At 37.2% G+C, this 25,712-nt stretch overlaps 1 protein-coding gene across 2 annotated transcripts in view; it reads left to right on the forward strand.

Moving 5' to 3' along the window:
- The first annotated feature begins 2,043 nt into the window (after window positions 1–2,043).
- LOC128620278 (ubiquitin carboxyl-terminal hydrolase 32) overlaps window positions 2,044–25,712 on the forward strand; it is a 30,859-nt gene continuing 7,190 nt past the window's right edge. Inside the window, exons 1-29 of one of the 2 annotated variants that reach the window (XM_053645138.1) lie at window positions 2,044–2,497; window positions 5,002–5,129; window positions 10,328–10,433; window positions 12,000–12,118; window positions 12,240–12,399; window positions 13,004–13,135; window positions 13,280–13,387; window positions 13,552–13,667; window positions 13,791–13,853; window positions 13,953–14,036; window positions 14,513–14,574; window positions 14,694–14,796; window positions 15,280–15,475; window positions 15,566–15,729; window positions 15,945–16,085; window positions 16,593–16,710; window positions 17,454–17,608; window positions 18,272–18,353; window positions 18,447–18,521; window positions 18,602–18,740; window positions 19,040–19,145; window positions 20,703–20,876; window positions 22,780–22,954; window positions 23,138–23,289; window positions 23,374–23,491; window positions 23,737–23,945; window positions 24,104–24,288; window positions 25,036–25,122; window positions 25,214–25,334. In XM_053645138.1, the coding sequence (XP_053501113.1) occupies window positions 2,440–2,497; window positions 5,002–5,129; window positions 10,328–10,433; window positions 12,000–12,118; window positions 12,240–12,399; window positions 13,004–13,135; window positions 13,280–13,387; window positions 13,552–13,667; window positions 13,791–13,853; window positions 13,953–14,036; window positions 14,513–14,574; window positions 14,694–14,796; window positions 15,280–15,475; window positions 15,566–15,729; window positions 15,945–16,085; window positions 16,593–16,710; window positions 17,454–17,608; window positions 18,272–18,353; window positions 18,447–18,521; window positions 18,602–18,740; window positions 19,040–19,145; window positions 20,703–20,876; window positions 22,780–22,954; window positions 23,138–23,289; window positions 23,374–23,491; window positions 23,737–23,945; window positions 24,104–24,288; window positions 25,036–25,122; window positions 25,214–25,334 (3,636 nt within the window). In that variant the 5' untranslated portion in view covers window positions 2,044–2,439. Of the gene's footprint in view, window positions 2,498–5,001; window positions 5,130–10,327; window positions 10,434–11,999; window positions 12,119–12,239; window positions 12,400–13,003; window positions 13,136–13,279; window positions 13,388–13,551; window positions 13,668–13,790; window positions 13,854–13,952; window positions 14,037–14,512; window positions 14,575–14,693; window positions 14,797–15,279; window positions 15,730–15,944; window positions 16,086–16,592; window positions 16,711–17,453; window positions 17,609–18,271; window positions 18,354–18,446; window positions 18,522–18,601; window positions 18,741–19,039; window positions 19,146–20,702; window positions 20,877–22,779; window positions 22,955–23,137; window positions 23,290–23,373; window positions 23,492–23,736; window positions 23,946–24,103; window positions 24,289–25,035; window positions 25,123–25,213; window positions 25,335–25,712 lie in introns of both variants that reach the window. The other variant, XM_053645137.1, reaches the window with a different exon arrangement.

Below are 25,712 nucleotides of genomic sequence, written 5' to 3' on the forward strand. Positions count from 1 at the left end.
TACCGCCCCCATTCTTTACATTGTTAATGTCGACAAATAAAGTTACATTTTCCTCCTGTCCATGGTGGTGAACGTTTGTGTTTTAGAAGCATGCAGGAGAGAGAAATGATTAACAGAAATACTGATTGCACAGCAAAAGCTTTACTTTATTGCATGTCAGCTTTAGTGAATGTCTGCACAATATTTTGCATACATTGGCCACCACTAATATTGGCACCCGTGGTACATATGAGCAGAGAAGTCTGTGAAAAATGGTCTTTAATTTTTAAACTTAATCTAATCTTGTGTTAAAAAAAAAATCACAAAAATACTCTGCTCTCATGGATATCAAACAATTGCAAACACAACACAGGTTTATAAAAAAAAGTATCTTTGTTAAATATAGGTGTGCAACAATTATTGGCATCCCTGTGAATTCATATAAGAAAAATATATTTGAAGCATATTCCCATTGATATTTTACATTTTTTAGTACACCTGGGTGACTAGGAACAGGAAATTGTTCCATCATGGCTTCCTGTTTCACAGGGGTATAAATATGAGGTAACAATTCCCTTAGTCATTCATGACAATGACAATGGGGAAGACCGAGGAATATAGCTGTGATGTGCGGCAAAAGGTTGTTGAGCTTCACAAAATGGGAAGTGGCTATAAGAAAATAGCACAAGCACTGAAAATGCCCATTTCCACCATCAGGATAATACTTAAGACGTTCCAGTCAACTGGAAATGTTATGAATCAACCTGGAATTGGATGCATTTCTATAATGTCTCAAAGCACTGTGAAGAGGATGGTTCGAGTGGCCAAAAAATCTCCAAGGATCAACAGATATTAAATGAAAACCTGACTACCTCCGCCAGAAAGCTTAAAATGGGCCGTGGTTGGATCTTCCAGCAGGACAATGATCCAGAACATACATCAAAATCAACACAAAAATGGTTTACTGACCACAAAATCAAGGTCTTGCCATGGCCATCCCGGTCCCCTGACTTGAAACCCATAGAAAACATGTGGGGTGAACTGAAGAGGAGAGTTACAATAGTTCAATCTTATCAATTCAATCTTAAGTTCAGTGAAGATATTTGCCCATTATATTTACTAAAACAGTGACATACTATTGTGTGAATTCCACAATCCAGACAAAGAGGAAAGGCAAGGATCAAGTCATTCAATAGAATTTGATGGAGGGTGCCCTCTGTTGGTGTGGTGGTGAAATGTCCCAGGCAGATGTGACACTATACTTCCAGGCTTCTGGTATGCATATCTAATTTTCTAAAAAGCCATTTATTTAATTATTTTTAAGCTACAGCGATATTTGATACACCAAATATTGACAGTGATAATTCGCCCTAACACAACATCAAACCCAGTAACAAACTTCTGGTACAAATGTCTTTCTTACAGCCTGTTGTGTTGGTTTAGAGAGCAATGTAGTTCCTCGAGCCAAGTATACAATAAGTTCTTAATAAAAACCAAAGCAAAAAACAAAACAAACAAACAAACAAAAACCAGTAAAAATTAAAATGTAGGCCTATATGCCAATTTTAACAGGAAGTGGGCAGTGGTAGCTCAGTGGTTAAGACATTGGCATACTGATTAGAATGACTTTGTGTCTCACAATTGCAACTTATCTTGGAGTTATGACTTGGTATTTCATAATTATGACTTAATATCTTATAGTTGTGATTTAGTCTCTTGAAATTGTGACTTGGCATCTCAAAATTGTGACTTAATATCTCCCAGTTATGACCTGATATCTCATAATTATGACTTAGTATCTTGAAATCATGACTCAGTATCTCATAATTATGGCTTAGTATTTCATAATTGTGACCTGATATCTCGAAATTATGACTTAATATTTTATAATGATGACCTACTATCTCGAAATCAATACTTGACAATCTTACAATTATGACTTAGTATCTCATAATAATGAGACAATATGCAGGATTTCTTTAAATGGTGGATATGGGCTTCCATATGATTGTATTATGTATTCTCAAATAGTTTTTCCTGTAAGCAATGTATATACTGTTATTCGAGTTAACTTGTCATGTGAATTAGCACTGCAGTAACAGGACTAGGCTAATTAACCGGGTAATTAAGTAGCGCTGACTCGAATGCGGCAGATTTGTGATTCACTGTCATACGATTCATTTGAACGATTCGTCTCCCAAAGACTCACTCTCTTCGGCTGAATCCCAAAAACTCCCCCTAATGCACAGGACAGTGCACTATTTAGGCAGAGGACATCTTTATTTCATCGCTATCGTAGGCACTCATGTAGGGAATACGGAGCTATTTGGGACTAAGCCTGAGGTGCGCGTCACGAGGGGGAATAGCTGAAAGAATAAAGTCTCTCATATGCAGTGGTAGAGAGACAGCTATATCAACAGTTATGTTATGGTGTCCTCTTTGATATGAAATGACAAAAACATGGGGGCCAAAGAATCCAGGATTGGTTTCCTTTCTTACGACGAGGCGGTGAAAAGAGGTGAGGTGTCGCAGCTGTTGGAAAGCGTGTAGTTTATGCAGATAGCTACCGAGCTAGCAAGCTCCAGTGTGATGTGTATTAGCAACAAGCAGCTCAATTAGCACGCTAGTCATCTGTCATACTCAGTGCTAGCTGTGTTTATCTAGCCTTAGACTGCTGTTGACGTTGAGCTGAAACGAATTATTGTGTCCTTGTGTGCTTGAAGAAGCAGACTTTGTTCCTTTTGAGTGTCTGTCCAGAATATATGATTAACAACAATAGTCTAGACAGCTGTCATTTAGCTGCTTAATAACTAGCTGCTAACATACAGACCTGCAGCAACTAGGATAAAACCAGATACAATATGAATTCATTCAATGAACCAGTCAGTAAGCCAGCAAATTGCACCTTTTTTTTAATTAATGTTTTTTATGAAATTTTTTTGTGTCTGTTCCAGGATTTGTACACGCATCTCTAATGTTAGCTCGCTTGTTTATGTGGAGTGCTTTTAGCTTAGCTTATTGCGCAACTCACATCAGTGTGAATCTTAAATCTGCACAGGCTGTAATGTTTCCGTTATTGTGTAAACATGTAAACAGAACATGTTGTTGTTTGGCCATTACCGAAATCATATTAAACCCTAAATCCTGCCGTGTATAAGCATTTTGCACTCCACCGGCCTGAGCACTGGTCTTTAAAGTGTCCCTGAAATCAAAATAGGTGTTTCAGAGCTTTTTATAGAGTATCTTAGTGCTATAGACACCAGAATTATATTGTTATTAAAATTTGTTTTGAAAATATTTTAAGTTTAAAGCTTGTAACTTTTGGGAAAATGATAATTTTTTTTCATGATTCATCCTGTTCTAGTACTAGTATATGTCCCGCCCCCAGGGGGTGTGTCTTGCTCTACAGTAGCAGGTGGTTAGCAACAAACATGGTTTGTCTGTGTGATTTTTGCTTGATCTTTATGGAATTAAATTTGTACCAAAAGTATTGAATGTAACTTTTTTTTTTTCCTCAAGAAATGAACAAAAATATACAACGAGAACGAAGAAAAACACTGAAACTGAAAACAGTGACCTCAATAGCAAACATTGAACAAGGTCTTCAAATAAACAGCATTCTTTTGTTAGCAGCATTGTTTTTGCTAATCGTGGTTTATGAATGCGCCGCCGGAATTTCTCGTTTACGTTCGCCATTCTGGAAGAACCTCTCGTGTGGGCGGGGCTTAACAGCGATTTACTCTCATTGGCTAGTGAGATTTGGATCGACAGCTCGAGGGTCCAGCTGAGGAGGAGGAGGATGGTGATGACAACGCTCTGTGCCGCTCCTAAGAGCTCATCTCGAAAAAATAATCGGATGACACTACCCAAACCACAAATATTAATTACAAACTAATATACTGACTAAGTATGGAAGTAATTTCCACTCCAAAGTACAAACACTGTACCACATCCAGAACGTTCTCCCAAAATTCACAATGCTGAAGTCTTTCCTTCCAGGTCAGGGAGCTGTCGATCCAAATCTGACTAGCCAATGAGAGGAAATCGCTGTTAAGCCCGCCCACACGTGAAGTTTGTGCCAGAATGGCGAACGTAAATGAAAAGTTTGAAAGCCTAAATGAAAACTCTGGCGGCGCATTCATAAGCCGTGATTAGCAAAAAGGAAGCTTAATAAACGCTGTTAATTTGAAGACCATGTCACAATTTTGAAACTGAGTGTTGTTTTTCATTTCTTGAAAAGTTACGTTCAATACTTTTGGCAGAAATTTAATTCCATAGAACTTGCCTCGTGCAGTGGTTTCAGGGGTTGGAGTGTATTACCAACTTGGGGATGTTCAACGCCAGAACGTCGTGTTCTCAGAGACTGACTGAAAAAGCGATTCCGTCTTCTCAATCAAGAATAGCATGTAATGTCATTTTTATCTACCACTTAGATGTGTCAGATGCCTCCTGGTGTTGACCCGGCGCTGTCAAAACACACAGCACCTCAAAATCTAAAATATCACCCTTGTTACGGCATGGGTTAAGGCGGTGGTATGAAATCCTCCACTGTTGAAAAATACTCTTGTTAAATTATTCTCTGTTCTTCATATTTCGCTAGTTCATTATCTTACCGTTACATTTGCTGAGATTAGGTTGGGGTGTGGCGTATATAGAACGCCGCTGGCTGTTTCATAAACCAAACACTTCAACATGCGATCACTCTGACTCAGAATTTCTGCAGAATCAAATCACAGCTTTCAAGCCATTTCATGGGGACTTTAAATCTTCATAGGCGTTAACTTTTATATGTAAACACCCGGTTAAATCCACTTAAATCTATGCTTAGCAAATTCTCCTGTGTCTAAGCAGTCAGCACACCTAGTCTGAGCACTGATGTTTAAATAGGCATTTCATTATAATGATTTAACTAACAAAATTTGTCCTAAAAATGAAAGGAACTCTTTACATTGTCATATTACCCTGTCCTCCTCCTCTCTCTGTGCACCAGTTTCTCTGATTGCTTTATTCCTTATCTTTCAGTCACTGACGTGGAGCTGAAAAGGCTGAGGGATGCCTTCAGGAGGACCTGTGGCCTGTCCTGCTATATGAGTCAGCAATGCTTCTTCAAGGAAGTGCTGGGGGACATGGTTCCGCTCAATATCTCTGAGGTAAGACCTGTTTGCATTGCAGTCGTTCACATGATGTAGGGCTTGTGAATACTTTCTGTTCAGGGTGGTAAAATATGACCTGTTTGTTTGTTGGGCATGTGGAATGCGTCTCTGCGTGTTTCAGCATGTTATAATTGTCTGTGCAGGTTTTGGAAAGATTTTCTTGCTCAGAATTGCACACTGAGCATCTGTACAGTGACCATGATCGCTTAACTGACTGGTCTTCTGTTTTTACAGGGATCATGCACCAGTTTTACTCTGATATGGCAGGAAAAACGGGTTAACTTGAGGAAGGGCTGCATATTAGTTATTAGGGATGCACCGATACTAAACTTCTCAGCGGATACCGATAACCGATTATTCAGAGTGATATCGGCTGATACCGATACCAATATTGCTGCCTTTTATGCCTTCTTTTAAATGAATAATAATTAATTTAAAAGAATTCTGAAAGAGATGCAAATAAAAACTTTATTCTCTCCATTTCAACAAGTTGTTTCACAGTAACTGGTCTCAAACAGAAAACACATTACTCTAATTAACATTAACACATGAACTACATTCTGAAGATTAAATTAAGATTTCTTAACTTATTGAATGTTATTAATTCATATTAACATCGACTGAATTCTAAAAAACCTCCTTTTAGTCTCACTCACTCACCCAAACAAAAGCATTTCTACTTCATTATTGACATCAAACTGGTAATATATAATATCAACTTTTTTTTATATAATAACATTAACTGGATATGAAATGTACTACCCTACAAATATATTTTTCTGTGAGAGATATATATATATATATATATATCTCGCAAATAAATTAGACTCGACGCCGAAATGCTTCACTGCTGCAGCGTACGGTGTAAAATTTGATCAGTACAGAGTTTACAAAGTGCAGTTTTGTCGTCATTCCACACAAGAGACATCATCTTTACACACAGCACGAAATCAATGTTTTCCCGCCCTCTTTTGATTGACGGGATATAATCGGCCCTGATCATCGGATGGTTTTAAACTATCGGCCGATGGCCCATAGCGTTTTATCGGCTTTATCGGCCGATACATCGGTGCATCGCTATTAGTTATATTTGAATCATGATTATTAAACACAATACAGTGCAGTATTGGTGATCTACAGTTTATATCAGTTTGTTCACCACACCACTGTTGAATTCTCGAATTTGGTCAGATGTTGATTCATTTTCTATAACAGCAACTCTGACAATAGTGTTGGCTGTAAGTTAAATAACAGCTTTTCTAATGTTTCTATAGTAACAGGTAATTCACAATATTGCAGACAATTAATAATCACTCCGTACGGGATATCGCAGAGTTCTTTTTGTGATTGTTGCGGCCAAACATGCTTGATAATACTGTGGCTTTTTTCCAAAATTTGTGATGCAACTTGAATATTTTTGTGTTGTTTTTTTTCTTTTTTGCGGAAAACTACTTGAATCGGCAAAATCACAATTGCGCAAAATTGTTTTGCACACTGTTTCGCAGTGATGTTTGTTGGTAAATGAGACCTTTTATGTTCGACGCACGTGAATCGAAGAGGGCTTTGGCTGAATGAACTTTGTGATGTTACATGATGCATCTGGGCCCAAATCTGCTGTAATTTAAAAAAATTGCATGCAAGTCAGAATATTGTGGAGTTTGCTTGATTTTGCATTAATTTCTGCAATCACAAAATCCTGGAGGGACTGAATAATACACTATTTTAAACACTGTTGTTATTTAATAAAGAAAAACTTATAAATTGTATAAATTTTTTGTACCCTTTTATTTTTATATCTTATAATTATAACTGCAGAGCTTATTTTCTGTTAATCGCAAATGAAGGGAAATTTGTCTACTTGGATGCAGTCAGCGGATTCTGTGTTATTCTAAACAACTGATCCAGCCTTTGCAATTAACCCGGTTAATTGCGAAACCCTGTGATTAATCTCTTTCATTTACTTCATGTAACAGAATGTGGTTTTCACTGCAAGCTAGATTAATTTAACAGAATTTGATTAATATACTGTGGAGTTGAACTCCTGTGGAATGTGTGTGAACCTGATCAACAGAACAGATTTGGGCATGATCATGTGGCATGTAAATGGTATTTGAGGTTAACTGTAAGGCAGTGTGAAATTATTACATGACTGAGACTGAAACAAACTCTTTTAATTACTTGGTGTGCAATATACAGATGAGGCCAAAGTTTTACATACACCTAGGCTAATGATTTTCAGTATCAGTTTTTCATGACTCCACACAACACCATACATTTCTTTTGACAAGTCAACTAGGACTTCTACTTTGTTCACATTAGGTGATTTTTAGGTGCCTTTTTGCCTTTGATGCCATGGAAAATTCCAAGCAACACAGCCAAGACCTCCAAAAATACATTTTGGACCTCCTCAAGTTTGGTTTCTTCCTTATGAGCATTTTCCAAACAGCTGAAGGTGCCATGACCATCTGTACAAAGAATTGTATGCAAATTAAAAAAAAAAATATTGGTACCACACAGACACTACATCATTTAGGAAGGAGGCACGAATTAACTCCCAAGCGATGAATGAACTTTGATCTGAAAGATTCCACTGAACACGAACAAATTAACTGGTGAAGTAGTTGGAGGCACCAGGTACAAATGTATGTATGTACATCCACTATTAATAGAGTCCTACATCGCCATGGCCTGAAAGGCTCTCATACAAAGATGAAGCCTCTACTGTAAGACTGGCATAACAAAGACATTGCTGGTGACCAAAGTGTTCTGTGGTCAGATGAGACAACAGTTGAACTGTTTGGCCATAACCATCCCAGCTATCTATGGAGCAAAAAGTGTGAGGTTTTTAATCCGAAGAACACCATCCCAAGTGTGAAGCATGAGGGTGGTAGCATTATGTCCCCATCATTGGTTATTTTCCTAAAACAAGATATTATAAATAAACAACTTATTCTTGTTCATACGTCTAATTGTATTTAGATTCAGCATTTAAATGAAGGCATATAGTTTTATAATATAGAATACTGATTTCAAAGTAACGAAATAGTAGTGCAAATATTTTCGTAATCTATATGGAATAATTGTGACGTTTCAATTGTGAAGCATGGGGGTGGCAGCATCGTGTTGTGGGGGGTGTTTTGCTAGAAAAGGGACTGGTGCACTTCAGAAAATAGATGGAATCATGCGGAAGGAGGATTATCTAGAAATACTGAACACCTCAAGACATCAGCCAGAAAGTTAAACTTGGTTTTGGTCACAAGTAGGTCTTCCAGCAGGAAAATGGCTCCAAAATGGCTTAAAGACAACTTTAAGCCTGTTATATTATTAGAGATGTTATGGTATTTGTGTTTGTATTTATTTGATAAATTATAATATACTTAATACAATGTAGTAATATTGTTATATACTTAAGTTATACTGTTAAGTAATTTAAGGACTGTATCAGTTTAAAAGTTACTTTAGGCATTCTTCATTTTCTTCTATTTAAAAATACTTTTTGTTCCTGATTTGTGAATTCAGTGTTGCTCTTTCCTCATTATATACCTGCATGATAAGCAAGGTTAAAAGCTCGATAGCAAAAATAAATACTTGGCTGTGAAGCAGCCTCTTTGCTTAATTGACCTGATGTATAAAGTGCTGTTTTGTGTCTCCACTGTATCTGACCACCAGTTTCACTATTTATCTGTGTTCCTGCAAACTAATGTTAGTCTCGCTTCTTATGAAGCTGAGGCACATGACCACTTCCTTTTCCTGTCTAGGATTCATGCTTACACTTTACTCAGATATGTTACATGGTGGGCTCCAAAAAGTCTGGGACCGCTAATGAAGAAAATGCTTCTATTTTGCATTCTTTTATAATTTAATGCTATATTTTTTTTCATTACAAATTAGACTATCATCAATAACTTGAGTGAAATGTAGAATCTTAGAAATATGTACATGAATTTCAGAGTTTTAATATTTGGTACATCCCCTTTTTGCTTTAATGATGGTGTGTGCTCGAGCTGGCATGGAGTCGACAAGTTTATGTAAAACCTGGTGATCCATTTTAGATCAAATCCATCGGAGGGCCTTCTCAATATGTCTTCGATGGTATGGATAAACATCTGACCTTTTGTTCAAGGGAGATAACATGAGCAATATCACAAATGTACTTGCATTTATACACTGGATAAAAAAATTTCCCAGATTTTCAATGTGGACCCCACTATATGTGCATTTTAATAAACATATACTAATCTGGCTGATGGTTCAAACCTTTATGTATACACCTAATGTTGCATTTGACTTGCCTTGGAAGTGGGAAGTCGTAACTCCGTCATTTTCGTCCTCCGAGCATTCAAACTGCAAAGGGGGAAAAACATGGACGCCTCCCTGTTTGTCATTTGTTAGCAACAAGCTAGCTAGATAACTGAGTGAAGTATATTTTCCTCCTCAAAACAGTAGACTGTTACCAAATAGGAATTCTGAATTGAGGAGGTGTTTTCTTGTTTTTTCCTAGATGGAAGTCAGAAATTTCGAGTTATGACCTTTTGTCAAATGCATCATTAATCACGAGCATCTAGTTGAGGTCAATCTGAAGGAAGTCTCTCTCTTCATTCAAAAGAAGCGAAATATCCATCTGATAACTGTTACGTAGTAGATTAATTGCCATGTAAGCCTTTGAGTCTCATTAGATGGTGTGTGCAAAAAAAAAAAAAAAAAAGGTTTCCTATAAGGAAACCAGAGTAATAAAATGTTTTAAAAATGAATTAAGAGACTGGATAGGTGGTGGGGCTTTCAAACTAACATTTCAATGTAATGATTCTCCTTGGCGTTTGTTCAGTAAGTACATTAGGATGATGTTTTGCTGAGGCTGTCAATTTTAGACCTGTTTAAAGCTGACAGGATAATTTCTGTTGCTAATGTTGTCACTAAATACTGCAGCTTGCATTTAATTCAACAGTTGTGGTTAGAATTAATTTGTACTTTAAATATGTAGACATTTTAGCTGACAACGGGTGTAAGTAGGAAAACCCACGTACTGTACTTGAGTGTGTAAATGTGTGGAATGTTTTTGAAGTTACAAAATGCCCATTAGGATTGCTGATTAACTAATACTAGTGATCTGAGCAAATTTGATGCCTGTTATGATCATTTTATTTGAGATTGTTTGGCTAGCACAACGTTTAATTATCAATTGTTTTTCCTTGTAGGTGATCTATAGTTCATTTGGTGGCACATCGAAAGGTCTGCATTTTAATAACCTTATCGTTGGCTTGGTGCTGCTCACAAGAGGACGGGATGAAGAAAAGGCAAGATGTGAGTGATCTCTCTCTGACAGCTAGTGTAGAGGCTGTCAGTAGATTCTAAAATGTTTGAAGTGATCAGGATTAGGCCTGTCATGATGATTATGTTATCGACTTATCGTACGGTAAGGGCTCTAGGGCTGTCAAATTAAAAACCGAGCTTCGAATATTCATCGAATTTAAGATAAAAATTCATGTTCGTGTGCAAAAACTGTGCATTTGAATTTAAGGCGTGTAGCACCAATTTCAATTAAAACATACTGTTGAAAAAAATGACACACAAGATATTAACAATGCACTAACTGTTTTTTTTTAAGAAAAATCTAGAAAGAATAGTTCTAGTGTTTCTAATAATCCAGTCATAGTCAGTAATGACGGGGATTGACCTAATTAAGCTGCGTGATCTGAAGCTGAACGGTGACTTAACACCAGTAAACTGAAGTGCTTTACTAGTGGGTTAATTAACTCGCCCAGACGCATCCTACACACATATGAGATTAATCGGACATACAGTACTGTGCAAAAGCCTCATGCAAAGAAATGCTGTAGAGCAAAGATGCCTTCAAAAATAATGAAATTAAATTAAGTTTCTCCATTTAAAAAAATTAAATAAATAAAAATACTGTAAAGAGCAGTAATAAATGAAACAATGGCAATGTTTGGTGTGACGACCCTTTGCTTAAAAAAAAAAAAAAGTATTCTAGGTACAATTAGTGCAGTTTTATAAGGAAATGAGCTGTAAGTTTTATTGAGCATCTTGCAGAACCAGCCACGGTTCTTCTGGACACTATATCTGTTATTTTTGCAGCAGAATCCAGCAGCCATCATTATGTTTTTTTAATATACTGCTTATATGTCTTTATTGATGTACAAACATTTTTCTGTAACATTTCATTTTGTGCTGGAAAACTAATGTTTGGAAATCTAAAATGTTTTTGTACTGTAGAAGACATAAAATAAAAAATCTATAACAAAGATTGTACTAAAAAACAGGGTGCCCAAGAATTTTGTACAGTATTGTATACACAACATAAACTTAATATTACAACTTGCTTCTGCACAAAATGACACAAATGCAAAAACGTGAACATAATAGTAGAACGCTAGGTAGAGTGGTAAGTCACTCTTTCTGCAACAATGCACTAAAACACAGAAAATGAACTAAAGCATAAAGAATTCACAATATTCTATTACAACAGTGTGCTCTGACAAAATCTCCTGAAATAATATTACAATCATTATGACATGACGAAATATTGACTAAATTTAAAGGATATTTTCATCAGAAGACAAAAGCTACATTTTTGTCATTCCAATTTCAGTGTGTGAGTAGTCTTACGGATTAAAAGGTCATTGCTCTTTGAAAGCGTGTACTTAAAGCGTGTATTGTGCATTATTATGCTATTATATCGGTGGCTTAAAATGACAATCATATCGTTTATCGCATTTATTTTTGGGACAATATATCATCCAACAAAAGTAGTTATCATACCAGGCCTAATAAGCATTCTCATGAGGAATACAGACAGACAAACAGAGAGATCATTATGCGTCTTTTTTTTTTTTTTGTCTCTTGCAGACATTTTTAGTTTATTTGCCAGTGAATCAGGCAGCTATGCTACGCTTGAGGACATTGAAGCCATGCTACAAGCTGTGGATGGAGAAGTTCATCCCTCTCTTAGGAAGTGTTTTACAGAGGTCGGCTACCTTCTTCAGTTGCAGAAAATCATATTTATTGCTGTTTTTAATGCATTTGGTCATTATGCTACAGCGAGTTGCACTGATTAATTGTTTGTCATTTTGATCTGATCTGTTTCAGGCCGAAAAGGTCAATTATGAGAAGTTTAAGTGCTGGCTGCTTCAAAACAAGGACGCTTTTACCTTCTCCCGCTGGCTCCTCTCCAGCGGGGTGTGCGTGACTCTAACCGATGACAGCGACACACCCACCTTCTACCAGACATTAGCCGGGGTCACACACTGTGAGCGCGTTTCATTCTGCATAGACATTCAATTGTTCAATTAAAATGTTAAAAAAACAGACAAAAAATGATATTATGGATTGATAACTAGGTTGAAGTTCTTATTCATCACCTGTCATACAGATCTAAAGTTTTTCAGTAAAGCGTCTGACATTCACTGCTACAAAGACTTTATCTTTGTGACGAGTGGTACAAACGCAATTTATTTATTTTGTTGTTTTTTCTACTGAGCTCAGTGAGTAAATGACCTATGTGGACGATACTTTGTACCCAAAGTTCATACGTTTCTTTCCAGTCCAGTTCCAGTGTTGCTTCAGCAAAAATTTTAAACCGCAAAAATAATCTTGCCGATTATTTTAAAAGCACTTTGTAATTCTTGCTTATATTACTTGGTGTATATAATTGTTGATTTGTAATAATAAATACTATATGTCTACTTTGTTCACTTGTCAAATTAATTGAAATTTTGCATATTGTGTAGTAATTTCTCCGCACTGTGACATAAATCTTAAAAGGTTTCTTAAATGATATGATCTTTATGGCAGAGACGAAGCAGAGAAAATCTTAGCAATGATAAATTACTGTAATGTTTTGTGTGATGCAGTGGAAGAATCGGATATCATTGATCTAGAGAAGCGATACTGGTTACTGAAAGCTCAATCAAGAACTGGACGCTTTGACTTGGAGACATTTGTCCCATTGGTATCTCCTCCTATTCATCCATCCATCAGTGAAGGTATGTGCTTCTTGACACATTTATTTATTTATTTATTTATTTATTTATTTTTCATAAATATTTTCCATAGGACAGTGTTTGTATGTCTGCATACTAAGTAGTTCAACTGTAAATGGGACTTGTGTTTTGCAATCTTTCTATCAGGTTTGTTTCATGCATTTGATGAGAACAGAGACAATCACATAGACTTCAAAGAGATTTCCTGTGGGTTGTCTGCCTGCTGTAGGGGACCTCTGGCTGAAAGACAGAAATGTAAGCGGAGATCCTGCTTCATCATTGATGAATTTTTGTTATTAAATGGAAATCTGCACCAAATTTAGATTCCTGACTCATTATGCCATACTTGCGGTATAATGCACATAGAGGTATATCATCTAGACTGATTGAGCTCATGCCCGCTTTTTGTTTTGGATCAGTTTGTTTTAAAGTATTCGATGCTGACCGTGATGGAGTTCTTTGTCGAGAAGAAATCCATGAGATGGTTGTTGCGCTACTGGAGGTCTGGAGGGACAATCGTACTGACTCAATCCCTGTAAGTCACCTTATATACAGTGCTATAGGAAAATATAAATTGAGACATCCTCGTAATTAAATCGGATAGGACACGCTTTCTTTCTTTGTTTCTTTCTTTATTTCTCTTTTACTGTTCTTGCAGGAATTACAGTCAAGTGTGCCTAATATTGTTGAAGGCATTCTCAAAGTACATGACACTACCAAGGTATATATTTCCATTTTCTGTTTAGTTGCATATTTTTTATGAAATGAATAACCAACCAAGAGTAAGGTTTCAGCTGCTCTTTGCTCCGATTATATATAGAAGGGCCATCTGACTCTCGAAGACTATCAGATATGGAGCGTTCAGAGTGCACTTGCTGCCGAGTTTCTCAACCTCCTATTTCAGGTATGAGTGAAAGCGTTTGCATTAGGGCTTGGCAATATGACGGTGAATGTGATATCACTATTCTCGAAGGCATACAATGCACAATATGCATCGTGATATATAGGTATTCTCAGAAACTGCCTACAAATGTCTACAAAAATAACTTTTTTTATAAAAGAACATTTTTAATAATATTTTAAAATCTCAAAATATGAAAAAAATCTTAACATTTTATTGTTTTAAAGATTAAGTACAACATTGTAACATCAAATCTGCTGCTTCCAGACAGTTTGTAATAATAATTATGAATTTTCTTTTTATATATATATATAAAAAAAAAAAAAATCACAATATCCATGATATCTCTCAATTTCTCACAGTATATCATCATATCGCCCAGACCTACTTTGCAAAACTTGTATTCACGTTCTAATGTTTGTCTCTTAATATTAAGGAATACCTCTATACTTATCCCCCGCCCCGGTCACTCCCTTTAGGTATGTCATATTGTTCTTGGACTGCGGCCTGCCACTCCCGAGGAGGAAGGACAGATCATCAGGTTCATACAAGACCTCAATTTATTTCATAGTACTTCTAATTCCCTATTCAGTCTTCAGTCTGTTCAGAAATTTAGTCTGAAGAAACTGCACTAATCAGTAGTTTGTATTCTGTGTTCAGGGGCTGGTTAGAGAGAGAAAGTCGGCATGGCCTCCAGCCTGGAGATTACTGGTTTCTTATCGCTTCACAATGGTGGCAGCAGTGGAAGGACTATGTCAAATACGTAAGCTTAAGACAACATAATGGATTGTATCTCAGACAGAGCCCCTGTTTGCCGTTCGCAAAAGACAATTTATGTTCTATTTTTAGACACTTCACAAATATGGGTTGTTAATGAAACCTGTCTGAGCTTATGCATATGCTGGAGTGTTATAACCATTTACAATATGTACTTAGACTAGCTTTTGTCAGCTGTGCTTCTAAAAACAGTCTATTAAACGTATTAAAAGGTTCATTTTGATCGAGTGTTTAAACGTCCTAATTTTGATCTACTTGTATTGCAAGCCTGCGCGGCAGTTGTTTTCTGGTTTTCTGTTCTCTCTCTTTTGTTTTTTTTTTTTTTTTGTTTGTTTTGTTTTGTTGAAATAATTCTCTGTGATAGTTGCTTATACACTACAGATGTGGTGATTAGATTAGGTTAAAAACTCCTGGAGTATTCCTGTAAGAGCGGAACACATGGCAGCTCATTTTGTTATTTTATTTCTAGGACAACAAGGTGATAGTGGTGGAACAACCCACAGTATTTCCTAGCAGTAGAACACCTACCTCACCTGCAGGGATGGAACAAGGGGGTCAGGGTCACAGTCAGGGTGAGGGAACAGCAAGCTCACACTCTTCCCCAGAAGAGAAGTTCTCTGATAACATCTCTAGCGCCTCTGAAGCATCGGAAACGACAAGTGGCAGTCAGTATTCACATAAAAATTCTCAGGTCTGGCCTCTGGCTACAGGGGGTGTTGATGATCTTTCACAGACATGGCTCCTTTCTTGTCTAGGTCTCCTCCATTCCAGCTCGACTGCCACAGATATCTGCTTCTCCCGACAGACTGATTCGTCTGAGGTAGACAGCCAGAGTTTCCCTGGGGCTGATGGGAATGTGACAGCTCTCAGGCCAGGTGCCATAGACAACCAGCCACTGGTGACCTCTGAGCCTCTCAAAGTAAGCACTGAGCAGTGCTCCTAAACCCAATCACATACCTGACATGTGTAATGTGATACCTAAACATTAAATAGAGGAGAGATCACTAAATCTGCATAATTATAACATCATATGCTTATAGGGTGAATAATTCCCATTTGATTATTTATTTAAATTTTTGTAATGTAGTTCATTTGTACTTGTATTATGAGTGACTTTGATATTCTCTCTAATAGGCTCCCACATTAACAATGGAAGGGGCGCTGCTGAGACGCTCTCCCAGCCTGCGTCTGGGCCAGGACTTTGAGATTGTACCCGAGCCAGTTTGGAGAGCTCTTTACCACTGGTATGGAGCAAACCTCAGCCTGCCCCGGCCAGTACGTACAGACTTCCCCATCAGTCATCAGTGTTAATGTGGTGTTTTCTAATCTCATCTCTACATTAGGTAAAGGTTATTGCCTTTAACATCTGAACAATACAGTTGGTTGTGCTCAGTGTACATCAGGTTCATTCTGACCTTCAGACACAATTCTCCATACTCCTGGATACTTTTATAACACTGTGCTAGGGCTGCACAATAATAACTAATGTAATAGTCACAATTATTTATCCCGGTTATTTAGTTCAATTTGTGGACAAATAGTTTCATCGTATTTCCTAATATCAAGTGACACAGAAAATTGTTAAACAGACATTTGTTATTAAGCCAAAACCAGTTAACTATTATGTTCAATGAATTGAGGTAGCTAAAATGTTTCTATGTAATTTGTGCCCCTTAAGATTTGATTTCTGTCTACTTGTACCATGAAGTGTTGTCCTCAAGGTTTTTTTTCCCCAAAATGCAGTGGCAATAAATAATATAATGTTATACCCGTGATGTGTAGGTGATCAGGTCGAGGGATATGGAGAAAGCCGAGTTAGAACTCTTCCCCAGACACCTGCTCTTCCTGAGGCAGCAGCCTCCAGCACGCACACCGCAGTCTAACGGTTGGATGAACATGGGTAAGACTGAACACATGAGCTTAACAAGAGGGATTCAGGACTGTCTCCAGATCACATATACAAAAAAAACCCCTCAAAAGGACAATATGCAGTCTGTCCATTCCATTTGTAACTAATTGTTTGATTTCTGACTTGGCTGTCTGCCAGTTTATTTGTTGTGAAGTGCAAAACTTTGCATCCCCTTTAAGACAAAAGGGGGAAAACATATATAGCGACAGGAAAATTATTACAAATAATGGTCAAATAAGTGGAAAAACAGCACCAACATGATGAAAGAAGATTTTTTCTAAGAACTTGTATGCCTGTAGGATCAAGGCAACTCTTTTTCACACTTCAAAAGTTTTTTTTTTTTTTTTTATAGCATTTTTAACATTTAGGGATTTTTTTTGTAGGCAATTGTAAAATAGCCCTAAGAGCTAAATTTTCAGGTTTTCAGAAGTCTGAGTGGATACATACTTTTTAACTTGACTGTACTGTACATCACAGTAGCGTACTCTTGTATTTGACCACAGACACTCAGAAACTAGTAGATGTTCCCTTTTATGTTATGCTTACTAAATGTCGCAAGTCATAATCAATCAAACCAGCAGGCTTTAAGCCCAGTCATGTCCTGTTCCCTGTGTGTGGTTTAGTTAGAGGTATTAAAATGTTTCTCTTTCAACTCCGCTTAGTCAAATGATAATCCTTTGTACCTGCCCTGGTTTCTTTTGATACACCTCATCAACTCCCGATGTGTCTTGTAGGTAGCATGCCATCTCCCACTACCCCTCTGAAGCGGGTGCTGGCCTACACTGGCTGCTTCAGCCGAGTGGGAATGATAAAGGACATTCACGAGTATCTGTCTCAGAGGCTCCGGATTAAAGAAGAGGATATGAGACTGTGGCTTTACATGAATGAGGTGAAGAGGCTCTGAAACGCACACACACTTACACTTTCAGGTGCACAGCAGAATTCTAGCTCTTTTAATTTGAAATGGATAAAAGGTGAATAAATTTCAAAAGAAAACAACGTGGTATGAATTCATTTCCTGGCTTTATACTTTACCTTGGAATAATTTTCAGTACTGTCACAAAAGAATTAATTGTCAATACATTTTAAGTTACGAAATTTATAAGGCATAATTGAACTATCCTAGATGTATCTATATTCGAATGACCCCTGCAATTATACAGTATCTCCCAGTGGGTATAGAGCAGTCGGTGATGTCGCAGTTAAGTCGCTCGTTTGTGTATATACAGAATGTTTTTAGACACATCAAAGAACAGATTTCCTTTCTTTTACTCTTTAGAAATATGGTGCATCTAAGTTGTATAACTTTTATTGTCAAAGGTCTGCAACTAAAAACAGGTCTTTGAATGTGTTACTTTTAAGTTTTTTCCCAACGTAGTTCACTGAATCATGTTATTATTATTATTAATAATAATAATAATAATAATAATGAGTAATGAGATTAAATGAAAACCTAATAAGTGACATACACAATAGTATTAAAATTATAGGGACTGCTTCTCTTTTATGTCGAGACACCCTGTACAAATTATCGTAATCTGTCCCCCGACAGAATTATTTGACTCTTCTTGATGATGAGGATCATTCACTGGAGGCACTGAAGATCCCTGATGAACAGTACATGGTTATTGAAGGTGGTTATCGATTGGTTATTATCTATGATTGTATATTATTTATTAATGAAGAGCATTATTATTCATCTTACTTGTGTTTGTTTGCTTTTGTAGTGCGCAACAAAGACATGAGCTGGCCTGAGGAGATGTCATTTTTAGCCAACAGCAGCAGAATGAACAGACACAAAGGTCCAGGACAATTGAATTTAAAACATTCTGCAGGGCTGCATGTTTGTTTGAGACTGACACATTTCTATCCCTTTCTGCAGTACCCACTGAGAAAGGGGCCACGGGACTCAGTAACCTTGGCAACACGTGTTTTATGAACTCCAGCATTCAGTGTGTGAGCAACACTAAACCTCTTACAGGATACTTTACGTCTGGGTGTCACCTTTATGAACTTAACAGGTGTGTGTATGTGAGTGTGTGAGTTCTTATTTTATTATCAACATTTTTAGACATAAGATATACCACATATTGTAACACCCAACCCCATTCCTCAGTACATTTACATTTTTGCACATTACTTGCTTGTTGTTGTTTTTTTTCATTTGATTCTTGGTTTTAAAAAAATATTACTTCAAAGTTTAGTTTGTAGTATTTCACTTAATTAAATATGCAAATTAGTTTAATTTCATTTGACAACACCTATATAAAGTATGAAGCTGTTTCTTGAGAAGTGCTGATTATTTTAACCTCTCTTGCAGAACTAATCCTATTGGGATGCGAGGACACATGGCAAAATGCTACGGTGATCTGATCCAGGAACTGTGGAGTGGTGCTCAGAAAAGTATTGCTCCATTGAAACTCAGGGTACACCTCTAAACTAACATTCTTATAACCAATCTGAAAGACTTTTAAATTCTCACACTGCAAATGTTGGGTTTTATTTATTACAGTGATCTCATTTGATATCTCCCTAATAGCGAAGATGATTTGCTCATTGGTTAGGTATTACACATGTATAACAATATATTAATGATATTGACACAGGGTGTCCATGGGTCCTTAAAAAGTCTTAAAATGTCTTAAATTCCTTAATGTAAAAATAAGGCCTTAATTAGCATTAAAATGTCTGAAATTCACGTTTCAGTGGTCTTTGAACACTGTAAAGAATATTTCTATTTTATTTTCGCTCGTTGGCTTTACCATTTCAAAAAGCGTGTCACTGTGTCTCAATCGGAGTGTGTGCGGCTCATCTATGTTTTAGAGTGGCTTGGTTCACATTAACTGCCGCTCCACCCCAACTTATCTCTGTCTGTGCTGTGAGTTTGAGTCACTTAGAACGTGCATTTAGCACGACGCGCGCCAGATTCACTTTGGTTTTACGTTAGCATAATCTCAAACAATTTTGCGGGCAGATTTTTACAGCATTGCTCCTGATTGATAATGGGAAGTGAATTTAATAAATGTAAATAAACTAAAACCTGTGGTTTTTCGCCAAAATAAAAGCCACAAGGTCTCACACACAATTAAGTGAATTAAGTCAGAAATATATTACTATTGTTAAATTACTACTCGTATCCCAAATAAAAAAGAAATTGGGTGCAATAGTAAAATAAAAAATTCAGTGCAATAGTAATATTACAAAATAGCAAAGTTTATATATATATATATATATATATATATATATATATATATATAATGTGTGTGTTTGTATATATGTGTGTGTATATGTATGTATGTGTGTGTGTGTGTGTGTGTGTGTGTGTGTGTGTGTATATATATATATATATATATATATATATATATATATATATATATATATATATATATAAATATATACACATACATACTTGTATACATTTATTTATTTTAATGTAACACTTTGTTACATTACCCTGGCATTTAATTACAAAAAATCAACAACTCGTAAACACTGCTGTGAGGGGGTTTCTAATACAGCTGCTGAGGGAGTGCTGGTAAATTCGATATCTTTTGTTCTCTTCTGACTGCCGTAATCCATCTCTCTATTTTTTTTTACTCTCTTGGAAAGTCATGGGAAGGAAATACTGGATTTTTTTTTTTCTTTCACTGTTGGAACATATGGTAATGCAAAAAACATATTTGCTCTGGTCTCCCATACACCTCTATAGAAGTTTACCATGCTATAGTTTACTTAAACCCTGAAATGGATGTATATGCATGAACACAATCCATTATAGATGATGTAGCATGATTGAAGTGACGTGCAGGTCTTAATTTTTTTTTTTGGAAATGTCTTGAATATGGTATTAAAAAGTATTCAAATTGAAGTGCTGATACCTGCAGATACCCTGTGAAATATCAAATGGATTGGCATTTCAAATGAACACCTCAGTGTTTTCTCTTATTTAATGTGCTTTATCTGATTCTTCTCTGCACCTGTAGTGGACTATAGCAAAGTATGCGCCACGTTTTGATGGCTTCCAACAGCAAGATTCTCAAGAACTGCTGGCCTTTCTGTTAGATGGCCTTCATGAAGATCTTAACCGTGTCCATGACAAACCCTACGTGGAGCTGAAGGACAGTGATGGCAGACCTGACTGGGAAGTTGCATCAGAGGTTGGTACAGCTCTGAAAATTGTAGAAACAACAATATGGCAAATTTACATTACAATCTAGTGCCCGTGTAGTTTAGTTTATTGAATAGTTGATCGGCTTAAACATGGTAGGTTTTAGTTTTGTGATTTGGGCAGCTGTGCAAGTCATTTTAGCTATAATGAGCAGTGAGAAGTGCATTGCTTTCATGTTGTACTAATGGAAATCAGGAAAACACAAGTTCTGAGATCATAGTGACCGCAGCTATTACGCTAATTTGTATTTTGTACGTTTAAATAAATTCTTATAACACCGCTTGCTGAATTCTGATTGATAATCTGATTGGTCAGAAGGTGTTCATTTTCGATAACACCGTGGCTCAGACGGTAGTTCTGGCTGTAACTCAAATCACAGGTTTATATTAATGTGCAATTGAATAAGTTGTAGTTTCTATAAAAACAGCTAATTCACAAGGACTTGTATGGTGGACACTTCACAATAATCCCAGTGTGTTTAATAATAAACAAATGATCACTGTTGTTATTTAATAAATAAAAATGTATACTCATTGACCTGGTTGAGAAGCATTTTTGGAATGAGTCACCAGTGTCAGCACTTGGTCACTGTTGGTGTATTTTCCACCATGGGAAATTCTTTAGTATCTTTGGTTTCTTTATAACATGACAAGTTGCACAAATTTGCATTACTGACTTTAAGGGGGCTTTTACACTGGCAGTTTAGTCTGAAACGGAGCATGGTCTGCATGGAAAAATTGGTATGGTGAAAGCTCTCATGCGGACCAGGAAGCGCAGGGCGGTACGGAACCCGAGACTCCTACCTCTGTAGAAGGTGGTCTATGTTCGGCTGCACTGGAACTGTGCCGCGATTCCCATGAATGTGAACGCGGCTCGTACTCTGGTACGCATTTGTTCAGGAAGAAAAATGACCTGCGCATGTGTTTTAGCCAATGATGACGTCAGTAGTTTCCACAGCACATGTTTACCATGAGTGGCAAGGGATTTTGTGAGTCACAGAAGAGGTCCCCTGCTGCGCATTATATCTGCTGCGCATAATAGCACTAGATAGATATATAGATATATCTAGATATCTATATATAGATATATCTAGATATATATATATATATATATATATATATATATATATATATATATATATATATATATATATATATATATACACACTATATATATATATATATATATATATATATATATATATATATATATATATATACACACTATATATATATATAGATAGATAGATAGATATAGATATGGATGGATAGATGGAGATAGATATAGATAGAGAGAGAGAGATATTTTAAATAAATAAAAAATAGGATGAATCGCGTTGTCTTCTCGGGAACAATCACACTCGGATTCGGACAGCAGCAAACGTTCCCAGAGTGAAAGCCACCTAAGGGGGCGGGAGGTTACTGAGGGAATAACCTGAGTTTACTTGTTTGTGCTTGCTGTAATGTAGGTGAGATAACAGAAACTGACTTTCGCAGATGTTATACAGCATTAAATGAAACTAGGGTTAAGTATATGTCTCTCATTAATAAATAAAAAAAATTGCTGTGGTCTAACAAGAATAAAACATGCTGTTATAGGAAAATAATCTACTTCATGGCAGGCCACGTGACACCACCCCACCGTTGATTATTTTCTGATAACAGCATGCACTGGGAAGATTTATTCCTTAATTCATAGATACTATAACACAGGATATTACAGTGGTATCAAACCTATTCACAAATGTAAAGTACTATTTTGTGTGTGATATGAGGGATTCATTTATTATAATATCATTTATAATAATTACTGCATGTTAAGAAAATAATTGCACTGAAGTTGTGATCTTCAAAATAGTGACCTCACATCTCGTGTTCACTGTGTCATGTCAGGCGTGGGAGAATCATTTGAGAAGAAACCGCTCTATTGTGGTGGACCTGTTCCATGGTCAGCTTAGGTCTCAGGTCAAGTGCAAAACCTGTGGCCACGTTAGTGCTCGCTTCGACCCATTTAACTTCCTTTCCCTTCCTCTGCCCATGGACAACTCCATGCACCTTGAGATCATAGGTGAGTTTGTGACAACATGATTGCATCATTGTAGCTTGTGAGATTTGCACAATATCCGTAACAAAATGAATCATGTATGATGTGCAATACAGTTATATGGTGTGCTGTGTGAGGCACTGTATATGCCGACTTAGCACGGCTTGTGTTACTTAACACCGTTTATGTTTGGGTGTCTTCTTACAGTTATAAAGCTGGATGGCTCAACGCCAGTGAGGTACGGTCTTCGACTCAACGTGGATGAGAAATACTCCGGCTTGAAGATTCTGCTAAGTGAATTATGCCATCTGAGACCAGAACAAATCCTCCTGGTCGAGATCCATTTGTCTTGTATTAAGGTGCTAATTGTAATTCAGCAACCTTCCTGTTTCCTGAGGGCTGTGCTGTTTATGTCTCATCATGACTAAGTGTTTCTGTTCTAGAATTTCCCATCCGATAATCAGAAAGTGCGGCGTGCTGTGAGTGGTTTCCTATGTGCTTTTGAAATCCCACTGCCCTCTACACCTTCGCCAGACTCCTCACCAAAAGAAGCAGGCTCTGGTGAGCTCTGATGAGCCCGATGAAATTTAATTTGATCAGTAATATACCCTTTAGCTTTTGCAGCATGAGGGCAGTTTTAAAGTCTGTAAAGTATGATGTCATAGACTTTATCAGCAGCTCATCAGTTCATTACTGTGGGGTTTTTTGTTTTTTTTTTGTTTTTTTTGAGTAGGCTATAGGATTTGTATTTTATTTCTTATATTTTATTTATTTATTTTATTTCTTCATGCTTCCTATGTTTATAGAGGACCTTCCGAAGGTTTCAAATGGAACCAGCCCAGCAGTCTCCAGTGGTACATCTCTGAGGCTTGACATAATTCCTAAGGGCATGCCAAATACCGTGGTTCCCTGTAGCACAGAAGGCAGCCCTGCCAACGGCCTCCCTAATGGCCACATCATGTTGCACCCTGCCAGCCCCTTCACTGGGTACATCATTGCCATCCACCGGAAAATGGTGAGAGCTGGTTGTTAAAATGTCATTTAAAATGGTTTCCTCTAGGTAAAATCGAGCTTAGCATTTCTGTTTAGAATCATACTAAATATTACAGAATGCATGAACTCTTCTGAAAGGCATACTTTCTCATGTAATTTGCGTTTTTTTTTCTTCCCTAGATGCGTGCCGAATTATATTTCCTGTCTTCTCAAAAAAACCGGCCCAGTCTGTTTGGCATGCCACTAATTGTTCCCTGTACAGCAGACACACGTGGTCGTGACTTGTACAACACAGTGTGGACACAAGTGTCCCGATTGGCTAGCCCTCTGCCCCCTCAGGAGTCGAGCAACCATGCACAAGACTGGTCAGTGTCTCAGTTGTATGACAGAATGGATGATGCTGGTTTTATTGCTTGCCAGGACTTATGCTGTAATGGAAAGGAGTGTTGTTTCTTAAGCTGCAATTTGTTTGTATTCTTCTCCAAATCCCTTGCGGGTTATGTGTGAAACTTGCACACGAACCTAAACGTGGTGAACGTAGAAATGCCGTTCGATGTTCCCATCAATGTACTTCCCATCAATGTACATCAATGTGCCTGTGATGTGTTGAGGCAGTGTTGTCAGAATGTAGTTATTTTTGAACTGCCAGCATGGATTTTTTTTTTCTCTCTCTCTCTTGTTAATTTTTACATATGTTCTTTATGACAAAATGTATAATAATACAATCCTATTGTTGAACAACTATTCAGGCAGACCATTTGCTTCACTGCGTGTTCGTTGTGCTGTTTTTGAACATGCATATCTGGCAACCCTGCTCATAGATCATGCAAGAAAAAAACATGCGCAAATAACATAAGAAATTCAACAGGTTAAACAAGACTTGACAATTTTCTAAATTTTATACACTGAGTGTGTTTAGTAGGTAGTCCCAGATCCAGTTTGCATGCTAAACTACACCCTTATTAAACTGAATGATAATCCCATTCAATGACCCGTTTTGCCCATACATATATCTGGCCTTTACTTTTCGCAGTGCTAACCCTGTGAAAGGTTTCAGAACATTTTGGATAGTGGATCTAAAATTTGTATTTTACTGTTGTGCTTTTCTTTAGTGATGACAGTCTGGGTTACCACTACCCCTTCACCCTGCGTGTTGTGCAAGGAGATGGGAACTCTTGTGCCTGGTGTCCGTGGTATAAGTAAGAGTGAAGGCTATAAAATTCACGGTGTATTAATGGGTGGATTGTACCATCATATGTGAAACATTGATCCTCTCTGTCTTGTCGTCAGGTTCTGCAGAGGCTGTATAATAGTGTGTAATGATGACAGGGCTATTGTAGGCAATGCTTGCATAGCTGTTGATTGGGACCCTACTGCATTGCACCTCCGCTACCAGACGTCCCAAGAGAGGGTAAGCTATGAATAACAATCCAGAGCAGGGCCACTGAGATTTCGAATGGGGGATTAAAAGGAGGCCCAGAAAGCCATTTCCTTATGTTGGTGTTGATCACTTATTTTAAATCAAGTCAATTTGATTCAAGTGGCTTTATTGTAATTTCAACCATATATAGCTAGTACAATACACAGTGAAAGGAAACACCGTTCCTCCAGGACCAACAACACAGCACAGAACTACAAGAAACTACACACACCAACACAGAACTACATAAAATGCATGTGTGCAAACAGTACAGTAGGCACAGTAAAATACCGTGCAGTGCCAACCAGCACACAGTTCTAGTGTGATTAAAGGATTCCTTAAAAAATGTTGACTTGTCTTCTCTATTTT

This window comes from Ictalurus furcatus, chromosome 16, assembly GCF_023375685.1.
Source record: "Ictalurus furcatus strain D&B chromosome 16, Billie_1.0, whole genome shotgun sequence".
Classification (NCBI taxonomy): Eukaryota; Metazoa; Chordata; class Actinopteri; order Siluriformes; family Ictaluridae; genus Ictalurus; species Ictalurus furcatus.